General features: G+C 52.3%; 2 protein-coding genes across 4 annotated transcripts; one reads left to right on the top strand and one right to left on the bottom strand.

The window, feature by feature from the left end:
* The first annotated feature begins 284 nt into the window (after window positions 1–284).
* Window positions 285–7173, top strand: Eno3 (enolase 3). 3 transcript variants are annotated; one of them, XM_050162775.1, is made up of 12 exons: window positions 285–771; window positions 2642–2728; window positions 2967–3062; window positions 3172–3230; window positions 3374–3443; window positions 3873–4006; window positions 5367–5589; window positions 5702–5899; window positions 6057–6258; window positions 6641–6749; window positions 6881–6939; window positions 7023–7173. In XM_050162775.1, the coding sequence occupies exons 2-12, from the start codon at window positions 2644–2646 to the stop codon at window positions 7090–7092; spliced, it is 1305 nt and encodes a 434-aa protein (XP_050018732.1). In that variant the 5' UTR covers window positions 285–771; window positions 2642–2643; the 3' UTR covers window positions 7093–7173. The 3 variants fall into 3 exon arrangements, with proteins under 3 accessions (XP_050018732.1, XP_050018731.1, XP_050018730.1); XM_050162774.1 differs by lacking the exon at window positions 285–771 and adding an exon at window positions 795–1561; XM_050162773.1 differs by lacking the exon at window positions 285–771 and adding an exon at window positions 1583–2044.
* A 1210-nt stretch (window positions 7174–8383) lies between these two features.
* On the bottom strand, window positions 8384–13743 carry Spag7 (sperm associated antigen 7). The gene is made up of 7 exons (XM_050162779.1): window positions 13518–13743; window positions 9776–9843; window positions 9478–9566; window positions 9280–9364; window positions 9073–9162; window positions 8823–8979; window positions 8384–8726 (listed from the first exon to the last, which is right to left on the bottom strand). Exons 1-7 carry the CDS (start codon window positions 13600–13602, stop codon window positions 8617–8619), a joined length of 684 nt encoding a protein of 227 aa, XP_050018736.1. The 5' UTR covers window positions 13603–13743; the 3' UTR covers window positions 8384–8616.
* Between the last annotated feature and the right edge of the window lie 5 nt (window positions 13744–13748).

Genomic DNA, 13748 nt, shown 5'->3' with positions numbered 1-13748 from the left:
GCAGAGGCCCTGGCTTGTGCGCTGCCGCCTTCTCCACTTTGAATTTTTATTTAGACGATAAGGGAGCAAAATTAAATTTGATCCAGTGCTCTGGTCATTTCCATTGGTAAAGGTCCCCAGCTAGGGCACCTGTCCCAGCCGTCTGCTGGGGCCGCACATGTTGGGCTCATTCGAGTGCATCCCTGTATTCCAGGGGAATCTTCCTTCGCTGGATCCGCTCCAGCTCAGAGCCTCGCCCTACTCCTGAACCCTCTCTACAGAGGTCACTGAACCGGGGCGCCAGCCGGGTGACACGGGAGGGACTCTTTTCAAGGCGGAAGAATACCAAAGCACCAAGCATAGCAACTTTTACAAGAAGGGGAACGTCCCTTCTACTTTGGGCCCATTGGGCTTTTTTTTTTCCCCCGTAAAACTTTTGCTAGGTACTTGTGTGCATTCAGCTCACTAGCCGCCCAGCAGGGCTGGGGCGGACAACAGCAGGCCGGTGAGGCTGGCGGGAGTAAATGAGTCACTCGGGACCCTTGCCGCCGAGGGGCTCGGCCGCTTCCGGTCCCTCGGAGGAGGGGCGCCAGGGTTTGCAGTGCCTCCCGGCGTAAGGACTCCTCCAGACTCTGGAGTCCTGGTAGACTCCCTGATGCCCACTCCAAAATCCTGGCTTCCCCACGCCCCCCGAGCCCAGGTTCTTCGACAGCCGCGTGGCTGAGTCACGGGCGGGGCTGCGCTGGGGCACGTGGCGGCGCTCTACGCCCGCCATCCCCTGACCTCTGGCCCGTGAGCCTCCTGCCCCGGGGTGGAAAAGTCCCGCAGGGAGCGGCAGGAGATAAGGGGGGCGGGACTGGGACGCGACGGCAGGTGGGGACCCTTGGGTGGAGGCAGGCGAGGAGGACGACCCCGAGGGGAGGGCCGACGGGGAGGAGCGCTCGAGAGCCGGCCGGCGAGTGAGTCACCCGCTCCAGCGCCGGCGAGTGAGAAGCCGAGGCGCCTCGGGACACCAGCCGGTCGGCCAGCCAGGCTTGCACGGAGCGCGGGACAGATTCCCCCCCGCCCCACTCGCCCTAGACCCGCCAAAGTGGAGAGTTACCAAGTGCAGAGACTCACTTCCTGCGGTGCTGCAAATGGATGGGCAGAACGGCCGCTAAAATGTCATCCCCTGCGAGCGTCCATTCATGGTTTTTTGCCCCCCACTCGTGATCTAACACCATTCTTTGATAGTCAAGGCTTGAGTACTGACGTGATCACAGTCGGTGGGGCAGGTGGGGAAAAGAGCTCCTGAGCACTAGGCTTCACGCTGGACCATAAGTGCTGCCCCCAGCACTATCTGCCGGGCGCCGGGCCAGTGCCGGGCCAGTGCTGGTCTATATTCGTCCCTTGGCCTCTCTCATTGCCCTTCGCTGGCCAAGAGAGGGTAGGGTGGAGTGGTGCCGAAATGGCCGTTATGAGGACCCTGAGAGGTGAAAGCACTCGCCTTCTTTGGCGGAGGGTGTCAACTTTAGACCACAGCGCTTGCTCAGCATCCCTGATTCCTTCCCCCAACAGTGTGGCCTGCACCGCCTGCCTCCGAGTGAGTGGAGCACGTGTGCATGTCAGTCTTGCAGCCCCTTTTCCAGGCCCCCTCCTCAGCCTGCATGGCTCAGATTACCCCTGGCCTTTCCTAAAGGGCACTAGTTCCTCTTTAACCTTTGCAAAGGGGCAATGTGAGGTTAAGAAGGGGACAGACCCGCCTATCAGAAGCCCCTCTCCCACTCCCTCAAAGAGTAGACTTCAAGTTGAGACTCTTATTGGGGGCAGAAAGAAAATGTACGGGGTCATCATTAACTTTTGAGAAGGGGGTACCCAGGCCAGAGGCTTCTGCTGTAGGCAGTAGTGGGCCTTTGGCTGCTGGCCTGGTGTGGAGGGGAGGAGGATGGAATGAGAGAGGCGGGGCTGGCCGGGGGACAGAGTGGCTTGGGGATAAATGCCCAGCCTGAGAAGGGGTGAGCTGACACTGTCCCAGCTGCCACCTAGACGAGAAGCTTCATTCAAAGTCCCAGGAAAGACGTCGCAGGTTTGATAAAACTTGAGTTACAAGATGTGCAGGTGTGGGGTGGTACCGGCTTGGAAAGGGAGGGAACTTTTGGTGCTTTTCTTCCTCGGACTGGGGTGCTTGAGAGAAAGTGGTCAGGCTGCAGCAAGCAGAGTTGGGGCGAATACTGGAGTACTGACCAATACAGGGAAGGAGGCTCTGACAAATGGGGAAGCAGATAAAGTAGGCAGAATTATGCCAGGCAGAGGATTTGGGAATGGGACAATGAGAAGCAGATAGGGTTGGAGGGCTAGGAAGATGCAGCTGGCAGCTACTTAATCAGAAAAGTGAAAGGAGCCCGCGAAGGATTCAGGGAGGGGTGTCATCTGGGGAGTTATGAAGTTCTCAGCCCTTCATTTTTCAGGCTGGGAGGGTGGAACAAGAGCTGTTCCGAGTGGGGGAGGGTGGAGGAGGGGACCGGCCCTCCTGCCTCTTTGGTCTGTGACCTTTTTATGGGGTATTTTTAGCTCCAGCACCTGCCTTCTTGGGGTGGGGAAGACTCTTAAAAGGGCAAGGGATTTCTAGTTCCTTAAGGGATCAGCTGTCCACTCTTGCTCACTCAAGTCTCTCCTGGTGCAGTCATGGCCATGCAAAAAATCTTTGCCCGAGAAATCCTGGACTCCAGGGGCAACCCCACAGTGGAGGTGGACCTGCACACCGCCAAGGGTAACACAGACCCGCTGTATTGGTTCGCCTCAGAAAACCCCCAACCTCACCTGCTCCTTCCCAAGAGTCCCACATCCTGTCCTTTGTCAGACTCCCTCACAGACCCTCTTCTCTTCCTGGCCCCAGAGCTGGGGGAGGCGGGAGTTTCTCTTTATTTTCTCCTGTCCCTGGGTCCAGGGAGGTGACCCCAGGCCCTTGTGAATGGACTCCCTCTGCTCTGCCAATCCCTCCTGCCCAGGTCGGTTCCGAGCAGCTGTGCCCAGTGGCGCGTCTACGGGTATCTATGAAGCGCTGGAACTAAGAGATGGAGACAAATCACGCTACCTGGGAAAAGGTGAGTAAAGACCAACCGGAGGAGCCTGTGCAGGCGGATCCAGGAGAGAGGACCCCACATGGGAAGAGGCTAATCCCTCAGAAATCTGAACCCATTCTCTGGCCTCCAGGAGTGCTGAAGGCTGTGGAGCATATCAACAAGACCCTAGGTCCTGCTCTGCTGGAAAAGGCAAGTAGAGGAACCAGCTCCCCCTTCCCCTCCTCCCTGCGACCCTGTGCCTCACCCCAGGTAGCCCCACTCCCAATATTTTCACCTGTCCTTCATCCTGCACATGATTGGCTCCTGAGAAATCGGACCTCTGCCTCTTCCAGAAACTAAGTGTTGTGGATCAAGAAAAAGTGGACAAATTTATGATTGAGCTGGACGGGACGGAGAATAAGTGTGAGTGGTGGCATGCCCAAGGGTGGGTGGGAGACAGTGACAGCTGGCTGGGTTATTTCTGTGTCCCGTCTTGTGTGAGTGGTGGCATGCACAAGGGTGGAAGAGAGGCCGATGGCAGCTGTGGGGTTGCTTCTGTGTCCCTTCTTGGGGCACATCATAGCTGGATAGCCTTTATTCATTCCACAGGCATTTCCTGATACATGTCTTCTGCCAGGCCTGACTGGCAGTAGACACATGTGAAACTGTTGGCCCAGGGAGGCGGGGTGAACGTCCAGAAGTCTGCAGGCCAGGAAAGAGATGAGTTAATGAAATGTTAATGTCCAGTGGTTTAGAAAGCTTCTTCCTGGGGTGACCGGAGGGACTGTTCAAGGAATTAACTGCAAAACCTGTAAGAGCTCCCATCCTTTCTCTCTGTTTGCCTCCCTCTAGCCAAGTTTGGGGCCAATGCCATCCTGGGCGTGTCCTTGGCCGTTTGTAAGGCAGGAGCAGCTGAGAAAGGGGTCCCTCTCTACCGACACATCGCAGATCTTGCGGGAAATCCTGATCTCGTACTTCCTGTGCCTGTGAGTGTGGCTGCCCCTTCGGAATCCCTGCTCCAAAAAAGCACTTCCTGAAATGAAATCTCTTGGGCTGTGCTGTGGCCCCTCCTTCCTGATGTTCCCCTCCCTTGTCAGGTCCCTTAGATCCTTCACCTTCCAGGGTCAGGCTGGTGCCTTAGACCTCATTTCATCTTAGTACCCCACTGACCAGTCAGACTTGAAACCTCCTTAGAGCAAGGATATCAGCATTTCCGGGCATCCTCTGAGTCTGTAGGAAGTCACTGCCCTCTTAGTAGTAACTCTGAATTTTGTAGGGTACAGAGAAAGCCCTGCATGTATGAAGTCCTGGGTGAATGTATATGTTGACATGAACCAGCCTTGTCAAAGACGCCAGAGCCTCAGACCCAGGAATGGTAAAGCCTCTCCCCTGGGCTAAGATTCAGAGGCATGGTAAAGCCTGCCTTGGTGACCAGGTGCAAGTGTCCACCATAGCTCCCTCCCCATTGGATGTGTACGATCTGAAGACTGCTTCCTTCCAGAAACTGTTCTGAGATCCCCTAACCCTGTCCCCTTGGCCCAGTTGTATACCATAAGCCCACCTCCTTGTTTATTTGTATGCAATAACACTGCCAAGTCTATATAATGAATGTACTAGCTCGGTATAATAGACACATGAAGCTTCTACGGCGCTGAGGTTTTCCCATCAGAGAGCTCAGTCTGTCCATTTCCCAGCGCTTCTGTCTGTGTGTCCATTGTCTGTCTTTTCTTCATTCCCTTGCTGCCCCAGTCATTTCCATCTTTGGAGGCCCGCATGGACTGGGCAGAATTTAATCTCAATAATTATGTTACCATTTATTGTTACTAACTAGGAAGGTTGTGTTAAGAGCATGGGTGGTGGTGGTGCATGTCTGTGATCTCAGCACTCGGGAGGCAGAGACAACAACAAAGATTAGAGTAAGGACTCTAGAGACATCTTCTGAATTCAGCCCTAGCCTTGCCCGTTTTCTAGTTGTGTGACCTTAGGCAAATTACTTAACCTTTATGCCTCAGTTTCCTCATCCATAAAGAAGAAATTAATACGAGTTAAGTGACTAGAGATGTTTGAGAGTGAAACAAGCCAGTTTATTTAGAATGCCATAGAATTATTCTGTTACACATCAGGCACATGCTAAGGACTTTATGTTCTATTTCTCCTGAATTTCAGAAGAGTCACAGGGAAGTAGGCATTGTAATTATTTTGTAGAAATGAGGGGAAGGCTCTGAGGAGTACAATTATGCATCCTAAACCACTCAGCTGGTGAGCAGAGTTCAACTGCCACCTCCAGTTCCCTCTCGCCTTCCACCCCTCATGTCTCCCGGTTCTGAGCATTGTCTCCTGTCTTAGGCCTTCAATGTGATCAATGGGGGCTCTCATGCTGGAAACAAGCTGGCCATGCAGGAGTTCATGATTCTGCCAGTGGGAGCCAGCTCTTTCAAGGAAGCCATGCGCATTGGCGCCGAGGTCTACCACCACCTCAAGGGGGTCATCAAGGCCAAGTATGGGAAGGACGCCACCAATGTGGGGGACGAGGGCGGCTTTGCTCCCAACATCCTGGAGAACAATGAGGGTCAGTGCAAGCATCCTGGGGCAGAGACCACCTGGGTCCCCATGATGAGGGAAGAGAGGCTGCAGATGCAGGGGACATTGGAGTCTCAGGTCATTTCTTGCTCCCCTCCTAGCCCTGGAGCTGCTAAAGACAGCCATTCAGGCAGCTGGTTACCCAGACAAGGTGGTAATTGGCATGGATGTGGCAGCATCTGAATTCTATCGCAATGGGAAGTATGATCTGGACTTCAAGTCACCTGACGATCCTGCACGGCATATCAGTGGGGAGAAGCTTGGGGAGCTGTACAAGAACTTCATCAAGAACTATCCCGGTGAGATTTCCAAGGGCTTTGCTCTGCCTTAGTCCTCTGCAGTTGCCTAACACGGGTTCCGGTATCTGACTCCACTGCAGCCTCCATTTAAGCTCTACTTGTCACCCCTCATCAGGTCCCCTCTCTAACCCCAATTATGCTCCCATTTCCCTACCAGTGGTCTCCATTGAAGACCCCTTTGACCAGGATGACTGGGCCACATGGACCTCATTCCTCTCGGGAGTGGACATCCAGATTGTGGGAGATGACCTTACAGTCACCAACCCCAAGAGGATCGCTCAGGCTGTTGAGAAGAAGGCCTGCAATTGCCTGCTACTAAAGGTCAACCAGATTGGCTCAGTGACAGAATCCATCCAGGCGTGAGTGTCTCCTGACTCAGGTTCAGAGTGGTCACCCTCAGCTCCAGCTCACCCACTGCTGTTGTTCTTGCCATAAGTCCACTCTTTCCTGGGAACCTGACTCACCCAAGCACTAACCCCAAGGCTGTGACTAACTCTTGGCTTGTCCTCAGGACCTTTGCCACCGTGGCTGTCATGTCCCTTTACCTTCCTCCCATGCTGTGCTCCTCTTACTAACATCTGACCACTCTAATCCAAGATCAGAAAACTCTCCAGCTGCTTCCCAGAGAACTTAGGCACTCTAGTACCCACCACCCGAAACAAAACGAAAGGTCTGCCTTGCCTGCCCCTGGCTTTCTTACTGAGGTCACATTAGACCTCATCAAATGTCCTTCCCACACAGCTGCAAACTGGCACAATCTAATGGCTGGGGGGTGATGGTGAGCCACCGTTCTGGGGAGACTGAAGACACTTTCATTGCTGACCTCGTGGTGGGACTCTGCACAGGACAGGTACTCAGCTTCCCTCTCCTGCGTCTCTAACTAACCTTCCTTGGTCACCTTGGTATCACTGAGTTGAATACCACTACAGCCTGCTCCTTTGGGGCCCGACCCAACCCCTCCAAATCCCTTTCCCACCTCAGATCAAGACTGGTGCCCCATGTCGTTCAGAGCGTCTGGCCAAATACAACCAGCTTATGAGGTACAGTGGGTAGAGGTCTGGACTGTGGGGAGAGGAAGGCACTCCTAGGTGAGAAGGTAGCAGCTCTGATTTTTGTATTATAGGATTGAAGAGGCTCTTGGAGACAAAGCTGTCTTTGCTGGACGAAAGTTCCGTAATCCAAAGGCCAAATGAGAAGCTGGAGGCTCCAGGACTCCAAAGAACAGACACAGGCCTTCAAGCCCTTCTCCCTGAAATAAACGATGCCAAACGAGACCAGAGCTGCTCCTTGGAAGGAGGGAGGGAAAGGATGACAGGAAGTGGCCAGGTGGCAGAGGAAGAGGCAGAGAATGACATGTAACCTGCTGTGACAGGAAGTGAGGGGTTGAAAGCTCAGTGGCTGTCAAAAGAGAAACCCACATTTTGGAATGAAGCTAGAAAAAGCCAATTCTGTGTGTGAGAAGGAGCTGGAGAGGTGTTTCTGGAATGAGGGAACAGCTACTGAGTGGGCAGCGTGGATGGGGAGGGACTGAGGGTCCTGATGCTCCCAGCATGAGCGGGATCTGGAACAGGATGCACCAGACGGAGTGCTTTGTGGGGATAAATGGTAATGAGATCATTTGCCACTTCAGTAGAGCTTGAGGATCTGGAAGTGCTCACAACACTTGACACTACTGACCTGCATAAGCTTAGGAACAGTCCTATCAGCCATTTGCCATCCTTATCCCTTTTTCACACACAAGGAAACCAAGACACAAAGAGTTAATTATTCCTTATTCAACAGAGCAGAGCCAGGACACAAAGTCGGGGCATCTGGCTTCAGCCTTAAAATACTGTATCTTAGCTGGGTGTGGTGGCTCACTCTGTAATCTCAGGCCTTGGGAGACAGAGCTGCGATAACGAATTTCAAGGAAGCTTGAACTGTGTAGTAAGATCCTGTCTCAAAATCCCAAGCTTAGGGGTTTGGAGAGATGGCTCAGTGGTTAAGGGCACTTTTGCTCTTATAAGCACCAGGGTTCAGTTCCTAGCACTGACCTGGTGGCTCACAACTATCAGTAACTCCAGTTCTAGAGGCTCCAATGCCCTCTTCTGACCACCACAGGCACCAAGCATGCACATGGTGCACATCTTTATGTGTGGGTAAGACACTCATATACATACATTTTAAAAAACTCCACCCCAGCTTAGTGATAAGAATGCTTGCCCAGTATTCACAAGGCCCGGATTCTAGCACCACAAAATATGTAAAAATAAACCTGGAAGTCACAATAACAGTGTGACTATATCTTTAGCTTATATAAACAGCAACTTTATACTGTTCGATCTAAAATTACTCTCTTTGCCTATGGACCTAGTATCCAGATTTCTATGTATAAATCAGAACATTGGGTCAAACAGTGTTTATTCAATGTAAAGTAACCCCAGCCCCATGGGGAAGAAAGTTCCAAGGATAATAGAGAATAATACAGATTAAATACCCACCCACACATTTGCACTCCACACACACACACACACACACACACACACACACACACACGCACGCACGATCCATACATCCAAGTTGCAGCAGTGATAAACACCTGCTTCTCCTCCAGCCTGAGTGACAGCTGGTAGAACCTCAGAGTTTGAAGTGGGGCTCCAGGATGGGTCCTGATAGCAGCAGCCGTGTTCCTCCATGCCCCTGCCTTGCTAGAGGTCAAAGGGAGTTGGGTGCGATGTCTAGGAGGTAGGTGGCAACTCTTCCCCACTCTGCCGCAGACGTTTCTTGGCTCGGATCTCATTCATGGCCTCTTCTATGGAGCGTGTGTCCCGCTTGTTGGCCACAGGCACTGGCAGCAGAGGGGAGAGTGGGCAAGACCTCAGTCTCTGCTCCCCTCCCCCAGCCTTGCTCTCCTCATGCCTCCCTAGCTCACACCACGGCTCACCACAGCCATAGGTCTTGTTGGCCTGTAGCATGTGGGCTGCGTCTTTGGCTGCTCCTTTGCCAATAAGGTGGCTATACTTGTCCTTGTAGTCGCTAGCAGGGCTCACCACCACAGGTCCCTGCTGGGCTGCCTCCTCCTCCTGTTTCTGAGCCAGCTCCTAAGGGCACAGAGATAGGGCACCTGCACTCAAGGATCTGACCCCAGCTTGCCTCTTTCAGATGACAGATATAGGTTCCAGAGCATAGCTCACCTTTAGCTTCCGTTTCTCCTCGGCCTTCTGGGGATCCCACTCCTCTCCATGACGGTAGGAGTCCAGCTCTTCATCTGAGGGTGCAAACTCCTGGGGATGAAGGGAAGAGTAGAACCAGAGGTCCAAGGATATGTGTGATCTCATTCCTCTCCTCCCTCAGGTAGCAGGGACAGGCTAAGAGGAGAGGCAGGAGCCCAGGCTTTTTACCTTTTTGAAGATCATGACATAGCGACAGTCATCGTCTTCTCCAAAGGAGAAGGAGGTGAGGCCTGCCACTTCTACTACGTCATGTCTGGGAAGAGAAGACACAAGACAGTGTGGTGAGCCATGAGGGGCCCTGTCCCCTGGCTCCTCCATGTCCCTCCACTGCCCATTTCTTGCCTCCCCAGGCTGAGAGACACTCACAGTATGCTCCTCTCTATCTTGTTCATAGGCTGAAACTTCTTCTTGATCTGTCCACTGTCCTGGATGAAATCAGACACCTCTTTCTCCATCTTAGGAAAAACAAAAGGAGGAGGACATGAGATGATAGCTCCACCCAAAACTCTCCTGGGCCGATGGTCTTTTTAAACCTCCCGCAGCTCTCCCATGTCCCGAGCCACTGGCTGTCTGGAGCACTGTCAATACAACCAAGTCCTCAGTCTTCCAACTCTTACTGCAAGTCCTTCCAGAAGCTGCCTTTGAGCTCTCCAGTTGCTCTCACCCTTTTACGAAACTCCACTTTTTGTTGTTTGTCTTGCTCTTGTAGTTTCTTCAGGCGGGCAGCCTGCTCTAGGGTGAGAAAGGGCAGCATGAGGATAAGGCTGAAGGATGGGTAGCGGTGGTCAGGCTTCCAAGAGCGCCTGCTAACCACTGGAAAGTGTGCTCGGACAGCAGATACCACTGATTCACCAACTATTCTGATGGTCCCCCCATCACACACCTGACACGGTGCTAAGCCCAGAGTACCAAGATGGCTGCAACAATTTTCCCCTTCCAGGGCTTGTGTGGTGGGAGCCACAAAGATTGGAATCACACACACCCTTCACTTACCAACCCCACAAGAAAGCCAATTAACAGTCACTAAATGCCCAGAGTACAAAAGAACTATAAGGCGCCTGAGGAACAAGAACGGCATCAGTGTCAGGTTTCTCAACTCATCTACAGACAAGGGGAATTATTTAACTTTATATCTCTATGTACAATTATTATTTTGGAGACATTTCACTATGTAGCCCTGGTTGGCCTAGAACTTACTATGTTTCAGGCAAGCCTTAAAATCAGAGACATCTGCTTGCTTCGGCCTCTGGAATGCTGAGATTAAAGGCATGCACTCCCACAACCAGCTTTTAACTTCATGCATATTAGACAAATTGTAGAGACAGAATTTCTCTCTATGTAAACCAGACTAGCCTTAAACTCAAAGATCAGCCTGCCTCTGCCTCCCAAGAGCCAGGTTTAAAGGTATTGCCACCATTGCTTGGCAAAATTCCTATATTCTATAGTGCCCCCTCACACACTTCTAGGGCCTGGATGATGCTGAAAGGGCTAATCTGATGCCCTTCTTACCTGTCCTGTGTTTGTTTTGTTTCTTTGTCAACTTGTAACAAGGTAGAGTTATCTGAGAGAAAGTAACCATAATTGAGAACATGCCTCCATAAAACTGGCCTGTAGCTGGACAGTGGTGGCCCATGCCTTTAATCCCAGTGCTTGGGAGGCAGAGGCAGGCGGATCTCTGAGTTCAAGGCCAGCCTGGTCTACAGAGTGAGTTCCAAGATAGGTCCAGAGCTACAGAGAAATCCTGTCTCGAAAAACTGAAAACAAAAACAAAACCCTCCTAACAGAGACAGAAACTGGCACCAGAGAGTGGACTACTGGTGTAACGGGCCTGACTATGGTTTTTTGGGGGCTTTTTTTTTGGGGGGGGGTGAGGTATGGAGGGACTGTAGAAGAAATTTAGACCTTTGGGCTATGATGTCCATTAAGTACTTTCAGTCATGATGTTTTATCACAGCAACAGGAACCCTAAGACAGCACTTCCCCCCCCCCCCCCGCCCCGAGACAGGGTTTCTCTGTGGCTTTGAAGCCTGTCCTGGAACTAGCTCTTGTAGACCAGGCTGGCCTCGAACTCACAAAAATCCATCTGCCTCTGCCTCCCGGGTGCCGGCATGCACCACCACCACCTAGCTAACATCACCCTTTACTTTTGGGGGTATAGGTGTCCAAAGTTAGTTAAATAAACTCTCCTCTCTTACTGAATGTTCCTACCCTTCCTCAGATTCAGCCTTTATACCAGATCACCCCTCTGCCCTTAGTGCACAGACATGACTTTTCAAAAGGGGTCTGGGGAAGATTGAGCTCAGGGCCTTAGACCTAAATATGAGTTCTGCCACAGAGCTACAGCCCCGACAGCAGCGCCTAGCCACCTGGCTGCCTGCCTTCTCTCCCCAGGCACAACTCTGAGACTGGATCTAACTCTACATCCCAGGCTGGCCTCAAATCTGCAGACCCACCACACTAACCTAGGGACTGACTGACTGACGCGCTGGTGAGGCGTGAAGCTCGGGCCTTGCACATGCTAAGCAAGTGTTCTACCACTGAACAACATTCCCAGCCCTCAGACCACTTTTAACCTGGTCTCTTATCCTGCCTCTTCTTCCAAGATGAGTTTGCTGCCTCTTGTGATTCGGCATGCCTTTTCTTCTGTCTGTTCCCTGGCCTGAAATGACCCATCTCCTTTCTTTTGGCATTTCAAAACCCTACGTTCACTTCTTCCACAGGGCTGGAGTCCCCAAAGGGGGCACTGAACCTCTTCCTACTTCCTAGTCTCGTCATGCCTTTGCACATATCATCCCTTCTAGCTGGCATGCTTTTCCACCTCTTGTGAACACTGACCTGTCTTCAGGAGTCAAGACTTCTCCCTGTAGGCTCCAAGCACATGCACTGATAAAGACACGGGGTTTTGTTTTGTTTTCTCCGCATCTTTCCTTCCAGGCTCTAAGCTGCTGGAGGGCAGGGTCCCTGTTCACCTCCTTTCCAGGGCCTGACAGACCGGAGGCTTCACTATCTTCACCATCCATTGTTTTCTAGTTGCTTTCCCAGACTTTTTTGCATCTTGGGAGATGGATCAAGAGTATGCTCAAGAACACGGGCTAAAAATGTGACTAAAAAGTCACAACTGGGTTCCAAATTCAGCTACTTAGTAAGCCGAGACTCAGGCGAGTGGCTGAAGCCCCTATTCTGTCAGCTAGTAGAGTTGTCATTCATCTGAACCTAAGTGATTTCAACTGTTGACTATTAAGATCCGCTTTCCCGGAGGTTCCAGACTTAATTCTCTACTGAATTACCTATTCTTTGGTACTCAGCTCATTTCAGACAAGTTTGATAGCCCCCCAGTTAATCTCTCTTACCTATATATTTCTCCCAAAGCACTTAACTGGTTATTAAGGCTCTTTACGATCATTCATAAGTGTCTCAGTCACGGTCTGTAACCTCCCCGATGGGTTTCTTGGGCTCCACAAGTTTTGTAAATAAGGGACTACAGATATTTAAGGGTCCTTGAACATTCTGAAGGCATCCTGCCTGTCCTGCCTCCTTTGGGTAGATGGGGAGCAGATACCAGGTATGAGATTTGTCCATGGTCAGGGTCCACATTGTTGGGAACTGGGTGCACCCTGGCTGATCTTCCTCTAGGGTCCTTCAAACGCCAGAGCGTGAGCCAACACTGAGTAGGCCTCTTCGGGCCGCGCCCTACCCTGGCTGCCAAACTCCAGCAAGCTTTCTGATTAGCTACTCAGCACAGGGGGGCCACGGGGGAATCGGAACCTGCAGGCCATTCTCATCCCTCCAATCAACATCACGATCCGGTTGGGCAGCACAGGAATTTAAGGACAGAGTTGGGAAAGGGCTGTTGAACAGAGGTATGAGGGACTGGGTTAATTCAAGGCAAGGAGGAGGAGCATAAAGGAGGCTCCCGCTAACCAATGGGAGGTGCTATGGTTGAGGCAGGTCAGAAGGAAGGAGAAACACTTGGAGGTAGCGCTTGAAGTTGAGCTAGCCAATAGAGAGGACCAGATTGTAGATGGGCGTGCCCTAAACCTAATCGTAATAGAACTGGAGGTACGCGGGCCCGCAGCGGTGGAAACGACGTCCTCCAATCGGAAGAAAGGCATCCTACTAATCAGAGCTCGCCAACAGCAGACAGGCGGGCCCGTTGGCCAATCGCAAACAAGGACTGCAGAAGGCCAGGATGGGAAGGAGCGGCAGGAGGCAGGAGACAGGCTGAGGTAGCCAATCATTGTCTGCAAAGAACAGCGGGCGGGCCGGGAGGCCTTTTAGGGACTCTGAGGGTCTCAAAAGTGGCCTGTGAGGGTCTTTTAGGGCAGGAGGTGGCATTGTTCAAGGAGGGAAGAGTGTGGTCCCAAGAACAAGGCGCAGATACCCTGTTGTGGATTTGGGAGCCTCACCTCGGGCCTTGCGCCGACTCTCCTGGTCACCGACGCTGGGTGGCTTCTCCATGGAGCTCAGGATGGAGCCCAGTAGGTCCGCCATCTTGGGAATAACTGAGAGGGGGCGGTGCGTCTTAAAGGGAAGGGCGAAATGCCTTTAAGGCCGGAAACACGTCGGAAGCGGAAAAACCGTGCTGCCCCGCCCCGCTTTTGGCAGCGGAGTCCTGGCCAGCCGACCGACTTGCGTGG

This window comes from Alexandromys fortis, unplaced genomic scaffold, assembly GCF_014885135.2.
Source record: "Alexandromys fortis isolate MF-2015 unplaced genomic scaffold, M_Fortis_MF-2015_v1.1 scaffold_84, whole genome shotgun sequence".
In the NCBI taxonomy this organism is placed as follows: Eukaryota; Metazoa; Chordata; class Mammalia; order Rodentia; family Cricetidae; genus Alexandromys; species Alexandromys fortis.
The sequence above is the reverse complement of the archived record's forward strand: the minus strand, read 5'-3'. Positions and strand labels throughout refer to the sequence as shown.

Coding starts and splice junctions, on each gene's coding strand:
- Eno3 (XM_050162775.1), top strand. CDS start 2,644: ATGGCCATGCAAAAAATCTTTGCCCGAGAAATCCTGGACTCCAGGGGC. Junction 3,231..3,373: donor GTCCTGCTCTGCTGGAAAAG/GCAAGTAGAGGA, acceptor TGCCTCTTCCAG/AAACTAAGTGTTGTGGATCA. Junction 5,900..6,056: donor CTTCATCAAGAACTATCCCG/GTGAGATTTCCA, acceptor TTTCCCTACCAG/TGGTCTCCATTGAAGACCCC.
- Spag7 (XM_050162779.1), bottom strand. CDS start 13,602: ATGGCGGACCTACTGGGCTCCATCCTGAGCTCCATGGAGAAGCCACCC. Junction 9,567..9,775: donor AAGTGGAGTTTCGTAAAAGG/GTGAGAGCAACT, acceptor GTTTTTCCTAAG/ATGGAGAAAGAGGTGTCTGA. Junction 8,980..9,072: donor AGGAGAAACGGAAGCTAAAG/GTGAGCTATGCT, acceptor CTGTGCCCTTAG/GAGCTGGCTCAGAAACAGGA.